Genomic DNA, 21020 nt, shown 5'->3' with positions numbered 1-21020 from the left:
ATCCTAAAAATAAATTATATTGATTGATTGGTGTTATTCTCATGAAGGAACAAAAAAACTACACTTCTAGGTGCAGAGTTGCAGCTCTTTTTGAACAACCATTCATGTCCAGGTCAGAAACTTTTTCAAGACCTGAATCATATTTTCTCTGTGAGACAAATCAATTCAACAGTAGTAAAGCAAATTTTCTCACATGTCAAATACACTATTTTATTTTGTCTTTTGAACAGGGACGTACAAACCAAGGATTCGATGTTATGATACTTACCAGTTATCAATGAAATTTGAAAGATGCATAGATGCTGATGGTAAGTAAACCCTAATTATGATGGAAACTAATATATAAAACATTAACAGGGCAGTAGAAAACGGTGCAATCCTATGCATCTTTATTAGGAGGGAAATCCCACTTCATACAATGTTATAATATTTATTGAGCTAAGTTGCTTTGTGACTTTAAAAGTATAAAAAGCAACCAACAAACATAACAAACGATAACTCAGTAGTATTACAGCTGGACTTATTCACAGATAAGTGTCTGTAGCAGTCTTCTACAACCTGATGCCCTCCAGATCTTTTTGATTACAGTTCCCACCATCTTTAGCCATTGACCATGCTTACTGAGACTGATAGGATTTGTAATCCAAAAGGGCTGGAAGGCACCGGGTGGGAGAAAACTGATGTACAGAATTGCTTGCTAAGTGACCAGATCCTGTGTGCCCCAATTGTGCTTTCTATGTTCGAAAGCACATCAAAGTGCAAGTAGATAAATAGGTACCGCTCTGGCGGGAAGGTAAACGGCGTTTCCATGCGCTGCTCTGGTTCGCCAGAAGCGGCTTAGTCATGCTGGCCACATGACCCAGAAGCTGACTCCCCTGGCCAGTAAAGCAAGATGAGCGCCACAACCCCAGAGTCGGCCACGACTGGACCTAATGGTCGGGGTCCCTTTACCTTTACTATGTAGATCAGGGTGTTTTTTAAAGAATAGAGCACATGCCATTTGCCTTTCTTTGGAAAGTATGTTAGTATATGCATGAATGCAAAAAGTTATACATTAGTACGTATAGTCTAAAGAAATTTGAGAGTGTATTGGGGGTTGTACTTTTGTGAAATCGAGATAATGATCAGTCCTTGGCAAGATATTGTGCTACTATATCGGCTTGTGTTTGTTGCTTACCTGGAGCAAGTAGCATGGATGGTGGTCAGCTTATAGTGCCTGCCAAGAGTGCACTATCACATGCTTAGTGTTGCTTGAAATGGAAGCCAGCAGCAGCTGCCATCATGTTAATTTATGCATGTGGCTCTGCTACCTTCCTGGCTTTTAACAGGGATGGGGAATCTGTAGCCATTCAGATGTTTTTGGACTCCCATCAGCCCTGGCTAGCATGGTTGATAGCCAGGGATACAACATCTGGAAGGTCATCCCTGGTTTGTATGCTACTGATTCTGTAAGGCAAATAGAAGTTAGCCATGGAGGTTGCAATAGCTCGCCAACACTTCCCTTGGACCTTTGAACCCAAAAATGAGTAACAGCGGAAAACCTTCCTCCTATGGCAAGAGGATGGACTTAATAATTGGTCACTGTCCCCTTCAGTGGGCTCTCAGATCCCAGTGAGATGGTGGCATGGACAGAAACAGCACTAAGGTGGCTGTTCTCGCAGCAGCCTGCAAACAGAGCATTGCTAATGGTTTTGCTTGTTTCATTACACACTCTGTCTTTGGTTTTAAGGGAAGAAGGGAGACAGACAGACATGAGCATTGTGCGATGAAAATTGAGGTTGTGCAGTTTATTTAAGAGTTTCTTAGTGACTCCTATTTATAATTGTTTTTCATCTCCACAGTCATTACGTTTGATATTTTGTCAGATGATTACTCAAAGGTATGTCTCCTTTTAATGTTTATATCATGTAGGAAGCTTTAGAAGAATTTGCATTTCAAAATGTTTAAAAGGATCCATCTGCTGTAGTGTGCAATTACCCGCCGTTTCCTTGAGCAACAGAAACCTGAAGGAAAATTGCTCTTTATCCTCTGCTGACATTCTTTTGAATGTCTTGTTTGTTTGTTGAAAAGCTGGAATTAGCTGTTTTTTTAAAAAAAAAACAGCACCAAAAAATTATCCTCCATAGTGTGGTACACCTTTTTTTAAAATAAAAAGTACTCAAGTAGCACTAAAACATTCTTACCGATGTGTAAGTTATATCTCTCCTGATGTGTCATTGATCACATGAAACAGACTTCACATAGTTGCTAAATTAGTATCATGAATGATCAATCTGCCATTATTTTGTTTACACCAGTCAAACCTATCCAAAGTTGCACTTCCATGGACTGAAAAAAACTTCCCTAAACAGGGCTGCCTTCAGATATCTTCTAAAAGTCAGCTAGTTGTTTAATTCCTTGACATCTGAAGGGAGGGTGTTCCACAGGGAGGGTGCCACTACTGAGAAGTCTGGTGGAGGGAGCTTTGGAGAAAATAGCCTCTCTTCTCACTTCTGCCTCAGAAAGCATCTAGTTTGAGGCGTGGGAGCCTCCTCTAGATCGGACACATTTGCAGAACAGCAGTTCCGGATCTGAGCCCACTTGATTATGCCTCTAGGAAAATAATCATTCCCCACTTTTAAAGGTTAAGCAAGGCGGGAGAGTTACTCCCCTCCAGATCTCAATCCTGTGCTTTATATTTTTCAGATAGTCTTTCTGCTGTGTGACAGATACGTAGAATTTCATTCCCAACATGGCCGTTACTACAGGACAAGAATACCAAAGTTTGGTAGAGATTTCTCATATCATTATCCATCATGTGACTTATACTTCGTAGGAGCAAGGTATTTAAGATGCGCTGATTCCTTCCTTAACTGTGCATATATTTTTATTTAGTGTTTATGATGAATATCCGACAAAAGCAGATTTACTAAACATTCATAAATATATTGGGAGAGAACTCTGAATGAGTAGTTCACAAAACAAATGAGTTTTGTTGGAAATATTTTGTAGGAAGTGGTTAAGCTGAATTGTTGAGAAACTCTTGTTAAAAAGCAATTGAGTTCTGAAAAATATGTCGGCCATTTCAATTTTATTGTAATTTAGTGATGGTTTTAAGTTTATTTTAGGAATTTTAAGGCATTTGAAAAGCATTTAATTGCATGAAACCAAAAACCCGTTGAAAAAGCCTGCAAACACCTTGTTCTGCCCCGCCCTTCTAGTAACGTTTCAATGATGTCTTTATGACGTTCCCAGGTCACTTCCAGATTTGGCGCTGTACATGTATATGTGATTGCACACATATCATTTGTGCCTAAAATGGGTGTTGCCTGTACACTAAATGAAAATAGGGAGAAGGAGGGGTTGGAATTGATTACTTGCTGCTGCAATGTAAGAGAAGAGTAGATTTATTTATGACTTGGGCATATTTAGACATACATACATTTATATTAATGTAAATATATACACTTATTGTCACTCTTATCGAAAGGAAAATGTGTAAGTACAATTGTTGTTGTTGTTGCAGCTCTGAAATATACAGGCTAAATCTGGAACAAGGAAGGTACCTGAATTCCTTACAGACCGATGCTTCGTAAGTATCTTCAGTTCACTAGGTGCATCTTATTCCAGCAGGTGGAGCCACAGGATAGATTTTTTAAAAAAATTGTCATAAGATCTGTAATCTGAGTGTCACAAATGCATTGCAGACTGCACTTATAAATTGGGGGTGTTTGCTCTCTATATTTTAATGTCTACTTTAATTACTCTAATAAGCAAAGGTTTTAATATTTCCATTCATTAAGTTGCTCAGTCGAGAAAATACCTCATTGGATATTTTGAAGTATCTTAGAAGAAAATGGCAAATTGTTTTAAATAGGTACAACCGATAAACCAATAGACCTGCTATCTGCGATGAATTGTTCCTTGTTTCAAATTTGCATAGCTGTTAGCTATGCTTTTAGTTATACTTCTTAACAGAACCAAAATAGAGTGATGAAAATATAGCGATTGAACAAAGAAACACTGCACGTAAAATTGCATTTACTCTTCGTAGCCTTATAGGTTTGGGTTGATTTTAGAACATTTCACAGACGGTATTAGCTTGCTTATTTTAATATTTTATCTCCCTGTCAGTCATTAAATTTCTTTTTCCTTCTCCTCTAGGGAGAATCACGTCTGTGACATAAATCTTGCACATGGTTTATTTGCCACTGGCACTGTTGAGGTAAATGTTTCACCTTACTAAGAAATGTAGCACCATTTTCTGTTTAAAAAACAAGATATTGACACAGGACTGCAATATCCTATACAGTGGTACCTCAGGTTAACTACTTAATTCGTTCCGGAGGTCCGTTCTTAACCTGAAACTGTTCTTAACCTGAAGCACCACTTTAGCTAATGGGGCCTCCTGCTGCCACCGTGCGGCCGGAGCACGATTTCTGTTCTCATCCTGAAGCAAAGTTCTTAACCTGAAGCACTATTTCTGGGTTAGCGGAGTCTGTAACCTGAAGCGTATGTAACCTGAAGCGTATGTAACCCGAGGTACCACTGTATACTAATAGCAAATTCATTCTCTGAGTGTGGCTCATTATGAAGCCAAAATAGCTCCTTCCCTGAAAAAGGAGGAGGTAACATCAGGCTTGGAAGAACCCAATCAACGTTGGAGTAGTTCAGAGAATGTTTCAAGGCTGGGGACTCTAACAAGGGAGGAATTCCAAAATAGATTAACTTTTAGAGGGAAGAAAATGGAAAACCTTGTGGCAGGAACGGAGTGTTTGTTGTAGAAAAGGCATGGCTGGCTGACAGCAATCCAACGTAGAAAGATCTCACACTGCAACATTTTGTTGTGCCAATTCATTACAGGAGGCATTAAAAAAAAATACACCAAAAGGCAGCAGAATATATTTCCGTCACATTTACTAAGATTGCAGTTCTTTTCTCATTTGCTTGGGACTGACTTCTGAGCAGATATCCACAGATTTCTCTGTAAATTTAGGGAAACCAATCCTGCTTGCAAAGGACACAAGATGTGTTGGGCATCATGACATCGGGTATGTCAACTGAAGAAGAGGAATAGCTCTTTGGGAGGTCAAAACAGTGAGGCTCCATTGAGGTGCTATATCACTAGGGTGCAGCGGAGTTGTTGTGACGATGGAGACGAAAGACAGGAGAATAAACCTTCTCCTGTTGAGTTGTGATGCATTTGCATTGTGCACCATTGACAATGCTGCTTCAGCAGGCTCAGGCATGCTTTTGAGGAGTGGGCATGGCATAATTGCAGGGTGAAATAATGGTTTACTGCCAGTCTGTGTCCTTTGGTTTAACGTGGGCCCTGTTTAAAACGAGGCAATCGTTGCCATGCTTGAAATGTTGTTTCTGCCATGGATACATGGCATTCAAGGGCACATTCACCCCATCTTCCCAAGGGTCAAAGTTTTCTTTTTCAAAGTGCTTATTTACATTGGGAGCGGGGCTGGGAGAGCCTTCTATTGGCGTCTTCTCTAAAGTGACAAAAAGGCAGAAAGCAAGTGGATGGTTGTGGGGAGTTTGCTGAGGCTGTGCTGGGAATCTATGTTTTCTATGAGTCCCCTATTTTTAACCTGGATGGAGCCCAGCAGCAGACTCTGCCAACTCTGGTATGTAATAGAGCTGGTTCACATGCTGCAACATGTGTCATGTCTGTAGTCCCAGCTGTTGACTCACCCCAGCCCGCCCCAGCCCCGGGTTACATAAGGAGCTCATTGCAAGTATGTGAAGATCAGATCATTTTTAAATGCAACAAAAAAAACTGAAAGCCTAGGAATCAGTCTTTCGAGACTGAATGCTAAATAAGTGGCTTCAATAAACGGCAGATGAGTAAACTGATGAAAGCATGGTGAATTGTTTGAAAGCACTAAATGGTATTTTCTTTGCTTTCCTCAGGGGAAGGTGGAATGCTGGGACCCTAGAACAAGAAACAGAGTCGGGGTGCTGGATTGCGCTTTAAGCAGTGTGACAGCTGATAAGGAGTATGGAAAATATATTTATCTTGCCTCTTAACTTAAGTAAATTTTCTTAAGTAACATTTTTTTGTTTTTACATGCTGCAGCTTTTCAGAATTACGTACCATCCTTTGGTTGGTGCTGAGCCTTAAGAGTTAATGATTATGGCAATTAACTAGAATGAGGTTTTTCTCAAATTCTTTCAGGATAGATGGTCTGCCATCTATTTCGGCCCTGAAGTTTGATGGAACATTGAATATGGCTGTTGGAACATCCACGGGGCAGGTAGCTATGCTGTCAGCTTAGTTGCTATGGGCTTTGTGCTACATTTCTGTGCTGAGCTAGGGCCACATTGTCAGATTCTTAAATGTCACATGTAAATAATAACTAATGGTTTACTCGGAACATGGTTGAGATCTTCTTTCTAGCAAGGGCCTTAGTGCTACATCCAAACAAATTTTGTGGTTTGTTTCACTCCAAACAAAGCCACGAGGTAAAGCCAAAGTTTATCTGGGTGAAACAAACCACAAAATCTTGTTTGAGCATAATGCTAAGCCGGGTATTGTGGTTTGTTGCTGCTGCTGGCTAGAGGGTAAAAGTAAAGCGAGAGCAATTGAATGTGTTCATCGTAAACCATTAACTATGGTTTACCATTATGTGCAAACTGGGCTGGTGTGCAAGACTGTGTCCAGGTCTTCTATTGGCATATAAATTGTGGGCCATACGTTCTGTGGAATGTGTCAAATCGATCTTGAGCTGCATGTGATCAAAGTCGGAGACACTGTGTGATGGGGGACCCTGTTGACGCTTTGCAGTTGAAATTGCCTCCTGCCTCAGCTTCCCAAGGAAGCTACAGTTCCAATGCAACTCGTGCTCATTTGTTTCATGCTGTGCCTTTCTTTAGGGCAGGTATAGGGAACCTGTGGCTCTCCAGAGATTGCCAAACTACAACTTCCACTAGCTCTAGCAAGCATGGCCAATGAACAGGGATGATGGGACTTGTAGTTCAATAACATCTGGGGAGCAGTAGATTCCCCCACCATGGATTGCCCCCCAAAAGTTCAACAACTTTTTTGGCAAATTCCCCCCAAAACTGAACAACTTTAAAATACTGTTTCCTTAATTTTGGGCTCCCAAAAGTAGGAGTCTTGTTATACATGGAAAACTACAGCAATTTGTTGCACGCCCAGTTTGGTGATGGTTTGCTGTCTATGTGCTCGTGTTACAAAGGTTCCCCATATGGGGAACTGATAGCAACATTGTCTTGATTTCTGTATTGCAAGTTGCTTTGAGGCGTTTTTGTGGAAATAATGGATCAGTGTTAATAATTGTAGTAGTGGTAGTAATAATAATAATTAATAATAATAATAATTGCAGAGGAGGATGGATTTATTTCTTCAAATGTTTAAGAGTGAATGAAATATAAATGTTTTTTATATGGAGGCACATTAGTGCAAGGCCAGACTCATAACTGGATGATTCTAAGATCAGCTTGTTACAACCTGACCAATTCCACACACACCTCTTCTTTTCAACCACGCGACATACAAATGGGGGCTTTGTAAAGCATACTGTGGGATGAGAATTTGGCAGATCTGGGGGTTCAACAGCTTTTCTGCTGCCCTGCAGGCTGAAAAATGCGAGTTATGCTAAGTAAGTTCAAACATGAGCTATGCTTAAGAAAAGCTAAAAGTTGCGTTCTCACACAAGCCAAACTATGGCTTAGTGTGAATGTACTGGCTCCTGAAGAGGAGATCACACCCATTTTGCTCTGTCTTACCATGATGTGTAAACCAGGACAAAGCTTAACACTGCTTCTCTGCTCTGTTCATCTATAGAGATCTTTTCTTTTTATAGATCTCAGTGTTTGAAGGCTCATGCTTAATTCTTACAGAATAAACACATCTCATGATTCTATGACGCTGTTATTCGTTCCTCTTCAGAAATACTGTGGAAATCCTCTATATTTATCTGATAATTATTCACCTTTTGAAAACTTAACATAATTTTTAGACCTCTAATATCTTTTGAATGTTGAACATGTAATCCAGTGACCTTTACTTGTTTCCAGGTTCTTTTTTATGACCTCCGATCAAGCAGCCCATTAATAGTGAAGGATCACCAATATGGCCTGCCTATCAAATCAATCCAGTTCCACAATTCATTAGATTTAATTATTTCTGCTGATTCAAGAATCATAAAGCTATGGAACAAGGACACAGTAAGTCAAATTCCTTTTGTCTTTCTTTTGAGTTTCTCCTTTGATTTCCCATTCCATTATAATTTTTTTCTAATATTTCCAGAGGTATCACTCCAAAAAAACTTGTGTCTCCCCTGGGAGAAGCCTTTGTGGGGCTGGGAGAAGGGTAGTCACTTTCTGCCAACCCCCTTCCATGTGACTCTAATCTGAATCCAACCCATAGACTGCAGCCCAGTGCATGTTTGTGAGGATGTGTTTAATTCTGTATTGGAATGTGACCGTCTTGCAGTCCTAGGCAACAAGAATCAATATATTTTGTCTCTCCAAATTGCACCTGCAAGAGTTCAAAGTGGCTTGTGGGGTGCCAAATGAGGAGATTTCTTGCTGCAAGGCAGATGCAGTTGTTCTTCCTTGGCAGGTGATGTGTTCCCACTGGCCTCTCCTCTGATGCTGGTTCCTTTAACTGTCTCTGGCTGGAAATCTGTGGTGAAAAGAGGAAGGGTGTGTGGCGGAGAGGACCTACAGAGACTTGCCTGCAGCGGGGGAGCATCCAGCTCTTTTGTTTTCCAAAAGCGCGGAGGTGGGGGAAGACCCTTCCTCCTGTTAATTACCAAGGCGGAAGGCAGCAGAAGTGGGTGGGGTGGCAAAATTAAACAGGGAGGGAAAGGAAGCACCCAGGAGGGAGGTGAAGCTGTCAACCACACAAGGGGAAAAAAGGGAGGAGTGCAAAAGGAAACAAACTGCTTTGTACCCTTTTATCTGCTTAATTAGCTGAATCATTGAAGATTCAGCATTGAACAGGTTTAGGCCAGATCTCTCTCTTTCCACTCCAAATCAATGGCCACTTTAAGTCTGTACTTCCTTGCCTCTACAGCCTAGCTGCTCTGCCCACCCCTGACTTTTTATTTTCTTCAAAAAGTTTTATTGATTTTCACAAAATTAAAAAACACACTAACAAATAAACAGACAAACATAAATCATATCCTTATTAAAACTAATCTTCTTAACATTGTTAAGTGACTTCCTCGTATCCCCCTAGTTGAATTTCAGTGGATATCATTTTCACGGTTTTCCAAATCAAAGTTCTTAAAATCTTAACTTAATCACTTAACATCAGTCTTTCTTCCCAATTCAGCATTATACATAATAAATCCTCATATTACTTATTTATACCCTAAGCCAAGCTTTTTCCAATTATTCTAACTTGATGTATTTAACTAAGTAGTCATTAAATTTTGTCCATTCTTCCTGATACTACTCCTCATTCTGATCAGGTCGGCTAGCTCCGAAAAGTCCATCATCTTCATCTGCCATCCTTCCACAGTTGGTAGTTCTTGCATTTTCCATTTCTTAGCTAGTAATATTCGAGCAGCAGCTGTGGCATACAAAAATAATTTAACATTTTTCTTGGGCAATTCCAAACCTGTTATTCCAAGGAGAAAGGCTCTGGTTTCTTTACAAATGTATATTTCAACATTTTTTTCAATTCATTATAAATCTTTCCCCAGAAGTCTTTCACCTTGGGGCAAGTCCACCACATGTGATAAAAGGTTCCTTCTTTTTCTTTACATTTCCAACATAGGTTATCACAGTTATGATAAATCTTTGCTAGTTTGACCCCTGGACTTTGGTGTGGTTTTCCCTCTGCTCTAATGAGGCTCAGCATCGGCCTGATGTCATGTCTGAGCCAGGGATACGGGCCTTCCTGCTGCTGTCCCAGCATGTGCCACTCACAGCAGGCAAGCAACAGCCATGATTCAGCTAAGGGATGGAGAACCTACGGTCCTCCAGGTGTTGCTGCACTCCAAAATCCCATCATCCCTGGCCGATGGGAGTTGGGAGAACAACAGGATCTCAAAGGCCACCAGCTCCCCAGCCCTGATTTAGCATTCATTATTTTATTATTTACCAAGTTTATTATTTACCCAAAGGAGTCTGTGGCAGCAAACAACAGGTGATAAAACAATAAAAAGGCCTTAAAAGGCAATCCCAGTGCATTTTGCTGGTACATGGGAGATCATTGCTGCGGATGGTGGAAGCGAGGTAAGGAGGAAACAAGAAGCAGAAGCCGTAATGCCTAGAAGTGAACGACTGGGTCAGGCGACATGATGCTAGCTTCAAAGCAGCCGCTCTCCTTCCTCCTTCTGCTCCCCTCCCCACTTGCGAATCAGGGCTGGTTGTGACCAAACTTCTTTTCCTTTCTACGTGAGTGATTTCCCCCTGGGATACATATGTGGAAAATTTTATAGTGGGATGGGAAATCGACACACTTCCCATGGAAGGGGGAAAAATCCATTACTTGTCTTTTCCTTAGTGGTCCAGCAAGGCCGTGTCCACACACGGCACGAAAAGCATGAGTCCGATTCCTATCGCAGCAGGCAGGAAGTTTGTCCCACCTCAGCAAAAGATTGCATGTTTGCGATGGGGGGGGGGGCTCCTCACTGGCACCTGTTAGAAGGAGGAGGCCACTTTAGGAGCCTTGCAGTCATTTCTCTCACCATTACACACCAGTTTCTTAAATGTCCCAATTTGCAACTCCATTGCAAATCCAGCCACCTAACATGCACCATTTGGGCCTTGTTTCATTTCTCAATGAAGGAGCTGATTTCCATTCTTTCTTTCACATATGCAACAACATAATCAGCCGATTGCCTTCTTTTTAATATACAGGACCTGGCTGTCAGTGGAAGGCAGTTTTATGCCAGTGGTGCAGTATGTATGTCTTGGATGTCTGTGCTTAAACACACACACAGAGCCCAGCACAACACATATCCTGGTATTTTAAGAACTGCTTGCTTATAGTTCTCAGTTCTTGAATTACTTGCAACTGGATCATATTTATTGCGCTTCTTAAAGTGTAGGTATACTGCAGGTCATAAGCATTTATAATGTCTGTCTTTATTTTTCATCAGTCTTCTTTTATATAACGAAGAGGCTGCATAGAACTTGGACGTTCAGTGTTTCTGCCCAAATGGCTATAGCGGGAAATTGCCTGAAGCAATTTGGGTGGCCTCGCCCAAGTTTATATAAAATAAAATGGAGCCTGTTGCAGACTGCTGCATCCTAACTGCAGAGTACTGGGCTAAAGAACTGCATGTCTTAACATGCACTGTTGCCTTCTGAACGGAAAAGACTGCAGCCCACACCTTGGAAGTATTAGAGAGCAAATAAGGATGCTTAAGAGCATAAGAGGAACCGTGCTGGATCAGTCCAAAGCAGGCTTCCTCAAACTCGGTCCTCCATATGTTTTTGGCCTACAACTCCCATGATCCCTAGCTAGCAGGACCGGTGGTCAGGGATGATGGGATTTGTAGTCTCAAAACATTTGGAGGGCCGAGTTTGAGGAAGCCTGGTCCAAAGGCTCACAGTGACTCACTCACTGTGGGAGGCTGAAAAGCAGGAAGTGAGCACAATGGTACTCTCAATGTTCATGGTCCTCAGCAACTAGCATTCAAAGGGATGCTGAGCACAGATGGTAATATAACCATCATGGCTAGTAGCCATTGTTAGCCATACACTCCCATGAAATTATTAATTGATTTATTGATTGTATTTTTATTGGCTGCCCGATAGTCTAGGTCTCCTAGCAGCTCAAAAAGATAAAATACAATATTAAAAATATCTCAAAACGATTGCAGCATAGGAAAAAAAAAACTTGCAGCAGTAGAGCCAAATCACAATAAATCTAAATATGTGTATATATACACACAATCAGTGGGACTAGAAAATCGGATTTGTGAGAGCAGGGAATTTTGAAGTATCGGAGAGTAAAACAATCTTCCATTTGCTGCTGAAAAGACCATAAAGAAGATGGTAGCAGGCATGAAAGAGAAGACTCCCTGGAAAAGACCCTGATGTTGGGAAAGACTGAGGGCACAAGGAGAAGGGGACAGAGGACGAGATAGTTGGACAGTGTTCTCGAAGCTATCAGCATGAGTTTGACCAAGCTGGGGGAGGCAGTGGAAGACAGAAGTGCTCTGGTCCATGGGGTCACGAAGAGTCGGACATGACTAAACAACAACAACAACAAGCCTTTCTGAAGAGGCTATTCTGTAGCTCAGCTGCTGCCACCAAAAAGGTCCTCTCTCTAGGAGTCAAGATCCAGCCAAAGCTTAAGCACTCAAGTCCTGCTGCTTTCACTGGAAGAAGTTTGATACACTTCACTCTCTCACTGAAATTGATGGGACATAAGAGTGGTTTTTTTAACATCATCTGCCCTGCAATGAAGGTTTATGCTTATGACTGTAGTACGCATTTTGCATTACAGGAATTTGGGTTCTGGTCATATTGTGTTTTTACAATGGTGTTTAACATTCAGGTGACCTCTTAGTGAGAACATCATGAATGTACAAGTTGAATAATATCAGTGTTTTGTCTCCCATTTTGGAAGTGCAAGAAGGTGACTTATAAGGAGCCAGATCTTTGGTACATCTAGCTCAGTCCGTCTTGTCTGCACTGACCAGCAGTGGCTCTCCAGGGTTTCAGGCAGGGAGGGAGTCTCTCTCATCCCTACCTAGAGATGCTGAAGATGGAACCCGGGACCCTCTGCATGCAGAGCAGATAAACTCTACCACTGAATTAATGTTCTTCCCCAAATTCTCTCAATTTCAGTGTAAAGCAATGCATGACGGCCATGTTATTCAGCAGGCAGCAAACTGCCACTAATGCAGCTGGTGCAAAATGCAAGAAGGGCCTATCAAACCTGTTCTCTTTTGCTCCTTTACTCCCCCAGGGCCTCCCAGCACAGACAGATGGATAGACACACACCTTCTCATCTTTCCTCTTTTGTCCTCACCTTCCTTCCTGTTCTACTTTTCTTTTTCTGGGACCCACTAATGACACCTTATTCGCAAAAGTTCTAACTGTCCAGAGCAGAGCTTTTCAAACTTTTCATGTCGGCGACACACTTTTTAGACACACATTGTTTCGCAACATGGTAATTCAGTTTTACTAGCAAGCCGGAGGTTAAACTAACCTCTTTCCAGCCCCGGTGCAGGGAGCATTCGCATGATACACCTACACAGTGCATCCAGCACACTAATGTGTCGCGACACACAGTTTGGAAAGCTCTGGTCTGGAGAGTTCCTCTTCTGCAGTTCAGTCCTTACCATGCAGGAAATAAAACTTTCACAAACAGTGAATATTAGCAGATGAAAATTATGTAAGATTCCTTTGAGAATGTCTTCAGTAAAGGCAGGCTAAAGTGAGAGTGATTCAGACTGTTTATATTTGCTTGGTTGTTGAAACCTTGTTTTTTAAAGGGGGTGGGTCCTGTGTATTTTTCAACTGCAGTAAGCTGCCTTCAGAATCTGTTTGGATAGGCGAGACATGAAATATGTTAGGTCTGCCACTTCTGATGGATGAATCAATCAGTTGATTAAAAACATTTTCTTCCAATTAATTAAGGCAGCTCCAATTAATTGACATAGGAAATCTGCCCAGTATTGTCAACACTGATTAGCAGCACCTCTCCAGTGTTATAGGCAGGAGTCCAATCCAGCCCAAATGAAGGTGGCAGGAGTCGAACCTGGAGCTTTTTGCATGCAATGGAGAGGTTATTATATTGCCTAACTGGCTCTTTTAAAAGAGCTGGGTTAATCCTTTATGTTGCTTTTGTTTGCTTGTTTCAGGGGAAGGTATTCACTTCCTTGGAGCCTGAACATGATATCAATGATGTTTGCATATATCCTAATTCAGGTATGTGGAAAATTCTTCACCAGGTGATAGGTAACCATGCTGGTCCAAACATGATTGCATCTGGTAACTTTCCTACCTGGGTGTGGTTGATTTTGGTCCTCTGTTGGGTTGTAGATAATCAGAAGGGGGACCTGCAGTATGGAGGGCTTTTCCTGAAATCATTCCGTTCCCCTTGTTTTCTGGCTCCCAGCCCCACCCCAAACAGTATCTCCAGAGCCAGCACCAGACTTTGTGTGACACTGATGGGCCCCTCATTCCAACAGCCAGGGCAAGGCTCTGTTGTTGCATAGTGTGCATGTGTGGCAACACTGCCTCTCCACAGGCTGTGTTCCACCCTTACCAGTTAACATCGGCAAACCTCGGGAGTTTCTCCAGGCCAGCTGACACTGCCCCGTTGTGTTGGTTTAGCTACATAAGGACCAGCCCTCAAGAGAACTGAGAGTGCTATTAGTATGTATGGTTGCTCCTTGCAAGTTTTGAAGTAAATGGCAGCTTCAAAATTCTCAGCCACATTAGTCAAATCTGGAAAGTCATCCCATGTCTAGGCCCGTTTGTGGAATCCTATGCGAGACTAGGGACTAGATTCAACTGAGCCAGCATGCTAGTGGAAGTCAGTACAATAGCTCTTGCTAGTGCAATGTGGCTTCACATCCCACAACCCCAAATCGACTCTGGCAGGTCTGGTGAACCCCCAGGGGGTGGAGAACAGGGATCGTTCCATTTGGCAAGCAGACATGCTTGTGATGGAACAAGCAGAATAGTGCCTGTCTAAAAAGGTTGTTCCTGTCGGAATAAATATCTATATCCAAGAAACAGCAAGTGGTCAGTTGTGTCTCCAGTGTTTTATCTTGCACACTTCAGCTCATTCCTACATTCCAAATCCTTCGTTTCTCATAAAAATCATATCCTTGTCAAAACTGGATGTTTCATTCTTTCATCCTCTGGCTTCATCATGGAACACCTACAAGATCTCATTCCTCAGCATAATTTCAGGTGTCAGTATTTTAGTAATGAGGAGGTTATTCAAACAAGTCTGAAATACTTCTTCATATAATCTGATTAGTCTGCTCTGTGGTTTAATAGGTGTGTCCCTCTTCCTGTAAACAGTGATCAAGATTAGCGTGTTTAAACAAAAGAGCTCTAGGAATCTCTTTAATTCAGATTTCTCCCTATCGTATATCTGCATCCAGCCACTGCCCCAAAGAGTTGCACACCTTCAGTCTGTGGGAATATTGCTTCCATTAGGAAGTTGTTCTCCTTTTCTTGACAGAACTATTAGAAACTTTTGAAATAATTATTAAACCAAATCCTCCCTTTCACCTCCTCTTCACTGACTGTTGGGAAAAAATTATCATTTGTTCCTGTGAGTAGAAGATAAAAGAAAATGGCTTTATTTCAAAGGTGCTTTTCCACTCATGGAAACCCTCTTCTGTTCACTCTTGTGACATAGCAGAAGGGTGAGAAAAGTGATTCCAACTGCAGAGTTTATTTGCTTACTAAAATTGATATATCACTTATTCAAACAACAGACCTCTAAATATGTTACAAAACACAATCTGAAGTGTTCATTAAAAATACCAATAAAAGCAAACATTAAAAACAAGTTACGTTACATTTAAAAAATATATAACAAGTAGTTTTAAAACAATTATAATTACTGAAATCACATGCTGAAATCACATGCCGAGGTAGGTTTCCTGAAACAATTCAGATGGACACATATGGGTTCTTACATATGGTTGCCATATTTCAAAAAGTAAAAACCAGGACACCCCAAAAGTTATAGAGGTTTTTTAAAGAAAATATGGATGTATGGTAGCCCTATCTTACATTTCTATTTTATTTATTTCACAAAATTTATATACCACTCGATTGTATACGTTCTTGAACAAGAGCTTTTAAGAACTGACTAGATTTCATATAAACCATCTGGAGCTACCAATAATTAACTCTGCAACAGAAAATTTGACCATTTTCATTCCTTCTCCCTTAAAATCCGTGGTCATTTTGCTACTGATTTCATGGGAGGACTGCATCTGTTGTTGCTTTCAAGGGAGAAAAAAAATTAACCCCCTGTTTTTCAGATACTTGTATGGTATTGAGGATTGGTCTGGAAAGGTGACTTTCTGAATAAAATAAAATGGCATTTGACTGGGTGAGGGTGTATGTGGTAAGAGAAGAAGAGGAAACAGGAACAGCTCTGGGCACTCAAAAGAGTGGAGCTTTTACTGAGCCAGAGCTGGTATGTCTATAGTGCTCTCCGATTTCTTTTTAGTAATAGCTTTGGAATTCATGTTCTCACCAAGTGTGTTCAGTTCAAATTTCTGAAAGTTAAAAATGGGAGGGGATGTCCTGTCTTTTACAAGATTCTCTTATAATCTTTAGGAATGCTGTTCACGGCCAATGAAGCCCCCAAAATGAGCATCTACTACATACCAGTAAGTAAAGCAAAAAATTTCTCTGCTATTATGATCTCTGGACACCATGAAATAGCCCTGTGCTTTGTTTTCGATTGTAATACAGTTCTGTATTTGTACTGTACAGTACATTTTAACATGTATGTTTGAGTCTGTGGTGTAAACTTGCTACTGAAAAGTATATTCCAGAAATTTATCATGGATACATTTCACTCTCACCCTGTTGTAATAATGCAACTATATTGGTTTTAAAAGAGTAGAATTGCTTTGAACTAACCTTGAAGCTTTTCTCTTACTCATTACAATTTAGTTTTGAATTAGCAGAACTGGAAAAAACCACTGAGAGAGAAAGTATCAGTTTTCTGTTAAAATGAAGCATATCTAAAACCTGCATAAATATTAGATCTGGGATCAAGCGAGTTACTTTTTAATCATAGTTTATTGAAACACACAGCTCACAAATTAAAAACAAGACAATGAAAATATCATTAAAACAATGATAATGCAACCAGCAGTATACAGAATTAAAAGAAAGAAGCTCATGAAAGATTAATTAATTAATGAGCCTCACAATAAAGACTTTCTTTAAAAGCTTCAAATATCTGTGTTCAGATGACATGGTAAACCATGGTTAACCCTTCTCCTCTGGTGTGGCCACAAGGCGTTAAGCTTAAATGTCCAGATATAGTTGCAATTTGTTGCTTCCTCTGAAGCCATCAAACTGGTTAATCTTAATTATGATTTGTTAGAAACCAGCCAGCTTCAAATAATTGATTACGAAACTGGATTGTTTCAACAAACCATAATCAAGATTATAACCACAGTTTAAGGTTTTAATATAAAACTAAGATGTATTTAATCAAAAACGGTCACAGAAGCTTCCATTCTCCTCCCAACCATGCCTGAGAGGGGACAGCAGGTGAGCCCAAGGTTCGCTATGGCTAACTCCCATCAAGATAAAATGGGCATAGTATGGCGTTCAAAAGCAGCCAGTGCGAGCAGCAAGCATGACAAAATGACCGTTTTTGGAAGGGAGTTTTGGAATTTGAGCATCATAGTCAAAAAGGCCTGTCTCAGATCCCCCACCTGCTGCATTTCATATGGGATGCAGGAGGTGGTTCTTGAGAAACACTAATCCCAGAAGTCTTGAGGCAGCCTTGCCTCAATTTGGTGCCCTCCAGATGTTTTGAACTACAACTCCCATCATCCATTGCACTGGCCAGGCTGCAAGTTTTCCCATTCCACAATACAAACTAGTGTTGAAAGCCAGCCTAGTTTCAAAAGTGGTTTGTGACGTGGCATAAATTTGGAGTCTTGTTTGAGAAGCAGAAGGCCAAAGCATGGTTGAGGGCATGCAATTGTGGTCAGGAAATATTTTAAAACACAGGGGTTTTTTGCCTTAATGAAATATGCCAGAGGAGAGGAGGAAAAATAAAATAAAGACCACGTTCAGTTTTGGTTTCACAGAGTAAGTGCAAATTGGCATGTGCAGAAAGGGAAGAAGGTGCTGTTTTATTTCCAGTTCACATTAACGTAAATGGTTAATGACTTGGGTTGGGGTTTTTTTTTACTTTGCTGAACTTCGATAGAACTTGAAAGCATATCATAGAATTTAGTGCAGCCAATCACAGCCTCCCTTTAGGATTATGAGGAAGAGGAGTGCTGTGAAATCCCCCAAATTCCATAAGATAGGCTTACATTTATTTTGCCTGCAGCCATAATTGCATTTCTTGGCTTTCCTAGGTTTGTAACTTAATCCAGTCTTCCACCTCCTACACCAGATACAAAAAAACCCCAAAACTTTGATTTATGCACCCCGGCTAGAAAGTGGAAAAGTATAAAGGTGCTTACTCGTGGATTCAAGTTGCAGAAAGCTCCACTTTAATTTGCATATCTGAAAGGTTTTCCCTTGAATTGCGCAATTTCCGTCTAGTGCCTGTGTACATGCCTTACAATAATTTAAGATCACAGTTATATAAATTAAAAGGGAGGAATCGCAGACAAACTAATACAAATTAGTTGCATGTTTTGTCAACTTGTTTCTTGGACTTCATTCCGGGACACAACATGGGGATGTAATGATCTGAAAATTAGAGAACAACTCTGGTTGGTGTTGTGTTATATTGGCTATGGAAACCTGAATTGTTTTCCATAAACAGGATGCTGGAAAATGGCTGAAATCAGCCTTCCAGAAGGTGTGGCAGGGGTTGCCAACCTGTGGCCCTCGGGATGTTGTTGGACTCCCAATATCCACCAGCTCTATGCAGTATGGCTAATGGTCATGAATGATCGGAATTACAGCCCTGCAACTTCTGGAAAGAATCTCTTGAGTATTGCAAGAGCACTGAACTGCCAAATGCCTTGAGTGAAGCTCATATTAAGGATGGGAAAAGGCTATGATAGGGCAGTGAAAGAGAATTGCAGGACATTACAGTGGTACCTCGGGTTACATACGCTTCAAGTTACAGACTCTGCTAACCTAGAAATATTACCTCAGGTTAAGAACTTTGCTTCAGGATGAGAACAGAAATCGTGCTCCGACAGCAGCGGTAGGCCCCATTAGCTGAAGTACTGCTTCAGGTTAAGAACAGTTTCAGGTTAAGTACAGACCACTGGAACGAATTAAGTACTTAACCTGAGGTACCACTGTACCATTTTATTTTGTGCTTTTAAAAGATCTAAGCTGAGAAGGACCATGGTTGTTTTTAAAATTATTTGTTCAGGGGAAAAGTTGTATCAGCCACTGAAGGCTTTGTTAATAACTCTTCCTTCTTTTCACTTGATGGAAAGCTTGATAACAGTTATTGTTTGGTAGTACTTTTTCTATAGTGGTGAAGTACAAAACAGTCATTGCTTAAATTCTGTTTTCACAAGATGTCTCTCCCCCCCCCCCCCCCCCGTTTAAAACCCTAGTCTTTCCACCCACAACTTAGATGAATTCTTGCATAAACTATTAAAGGAGGTACAGATGTGGGATTTAATGGACGCGCCATTTAATGGGTGTATCCTAAGGGCATTTTCATACAGATTTTAAAATATCACGAACGTTGTAAATTACGCTCATACAATATTAGGTCTCTGTCTCTCTTCTGCATCTGTGTCTGCATAGAGTAATACTGTATGGATTTCAAGTGAAAGGCTAGTATTTTTAAGTGTAACCTGTTGGACGATTGTTTTTCCTTCTCAAAACAGGAAGCATGGGTTTCCTATCTGTTTTCAGATAAATACTTTCAATCTCAAAAGTAGCACGTTGGGCTTATTCACAACAAAGGAAATCCTCCACTTCCCATCAAAACAGGTTGCCTCAAAGGAAATGCGCGCGTGTGGGCATAGGTGCGGAAACCATCCAATGTGTGACACTCGGGAAGTAATTTTGTGGGGGCCATCCGGTAGAATCTCTTAACACATTTGGATGCTCCGTTGGGAAGTGTCTGTGCGCCCGATAAGCGGATGTGAAGCACAGATACTGCTGTTAGAAGTGAGGCACTGCATTAGTGAATACGATCCAGTTTGTAAATGGCTGCTACAGTTTGGCTCAAGTAGAATAACTCTGGCCTAGACGACAGTAGAAAGCTCTACAGCAGGGATGAGGAAACTCTAGCCCTCCGTATGTTGTTGGGCTCCATCAGCCCCAGCCAGCATGGACAGTAGTCAAGGATGATGGGAACCATAGTCCAACATTTAATCCGGAGGACCACAGGTTCCCCATCCCTGCTCTAGAGTTTGGGAAGTAGAGGAAATGGGTTGCTTATGCCTGCAGAGTGTTAAAAACGCTACATTGCCTTACTTCCAAGGGATGCCAAACAGCCTCATTCAGGGGCAGACCACATACTGCCCATGGGATTCATTTGTTCCACTTAAATGTTTTAAAGTGAAAGGTCTTGTTCTGTTTACAAAGGTATTGGAGATTTGAGATGCTTCCAAACTGGGCCTTTAAAGGTAAAGGTAAAGGGACCCCCTGACCATTAGGTCCAGTTGTGACTGACTCTGGGGTTTCGGCGCTCATCTCGCTTTAATGGCCGAGGGAGCCGGCATACAGCTTCCGGGTCATGTGGCCAGCAGGATTAAGCCGCTTCTGGCGAACCAGAGCAGCGCACGGAAATGCCGTTTATCTACATGCACTTTGATGTGCTTTTGAACTGCTAGGTGGGCAGGAGCAGGGGTGGAGCAACGGGAGCTCACCCCGTCGCGGGGATTTGAACCGCCGACCTTCTGATTGGCAAGTCCTAGGCTCTGGTTTAACCCACAGTGCCACCCGCGCCTTTACTGTGGAATAACTATACTTTTGTTTGCTCACCTTTTTTTATGGGACATCTGCATAAGATAATGAACAAAACATCCCTCTCTCATCTCCACCCTGCCCCCGTTCCGGTTCTGCCCCCCACCCAAAGCTCAGCAAAACTGCCTTTTAAAAAAAATCCAGTGCCATTTCCCACATGTAAATGGCCTATGGTCGGTAATGGCCTGTATAATTTCTCTGGCAAGTTATTTATTCACAATGAATCCTATTATATTCTGAGTAAACATGTGATATTGCACTGCATGGATGTGAATAACTTAAGACCCAAATAAGCCAGTCTAGCATGCCTGTGAAATATTGAGGAGTTCTGGTGAGTCTGTAGAAGGTTTCGCCCTTTAGTCTTGGGTTGGGGAGCTAATGTATGGCTTGTAGCCTACTTCAGACCTACCAACTTGCAGGCAGGTTATCATGAAGAAGGGGAAGAAAGACGTTGGCAAGCTGGATGT

General features: G+C 41.3%; 1 protein-coding gene and 1 long non-coding RNA gene across 2 annotated transcripts in view; both read left to right on the top strand.

Moving 5' to 3' along the window:
• The window catches only part of LOC310759904, a 109414-nt gene that overhangs the window by 50799 nt on the left and 37595 nt on the right, over positions 1-21020 (top strand). The window lies entirely within an intron of this gene.
• The window catches only part of NOL10 (nucleolar protein 10), a 40851-nt gene that overhangs the window by 5275 nt on the left and 14556 nt on the right, over positions 1-21020 (top strand). The window contains exons 4-13 of the mRNA XM_083607255.1: positions 231-308; positions 1842-1879; positions 2686-2822; positions 3506-3571; positions 4144-4204; positions 5902-5987; positions 6167-6245; positions 8032-8181; positions 13791-13857; positions 16243-16295. Coding sequence (XP_083463381.1) covers positions 231-308; positions 1842-1879; positions 2686-2822; positions 3506-3571; positions 4144-4204; positions 5902-5987; positions 6167-6245; positions 8032-8181; positions 13791-13857; positions 16243-16295 — 815 coding nt within the window. The remainder of the gene's footprint in view (positions 1-230; positions 309-1841; positions 1880-2685; positions 2823-3505; positions 3572-4143; positions 4205-5901; positions 5988-6166; positions 6246-8031; positions 8182-13790; positions 13858-16242; positions 16296-21020) is intronic.

This window comes from Podarcis filfolensis (genome assembly GCF_964270895.1).
Source record: "Podarcis filfolensis genome assembly, chromosome: 3".
In the NCBI taxonomy this organism is placed as follows: domain Eukaryota; kingdom Metazoa; phylum Chordata; class Lepidosauria; order Squamata; family Lacertidae; genus Podarcis; species Podarcis filfolensis.
This window is presented reverse-complemented; position numbering and strand designations above follow the sequence as displayed.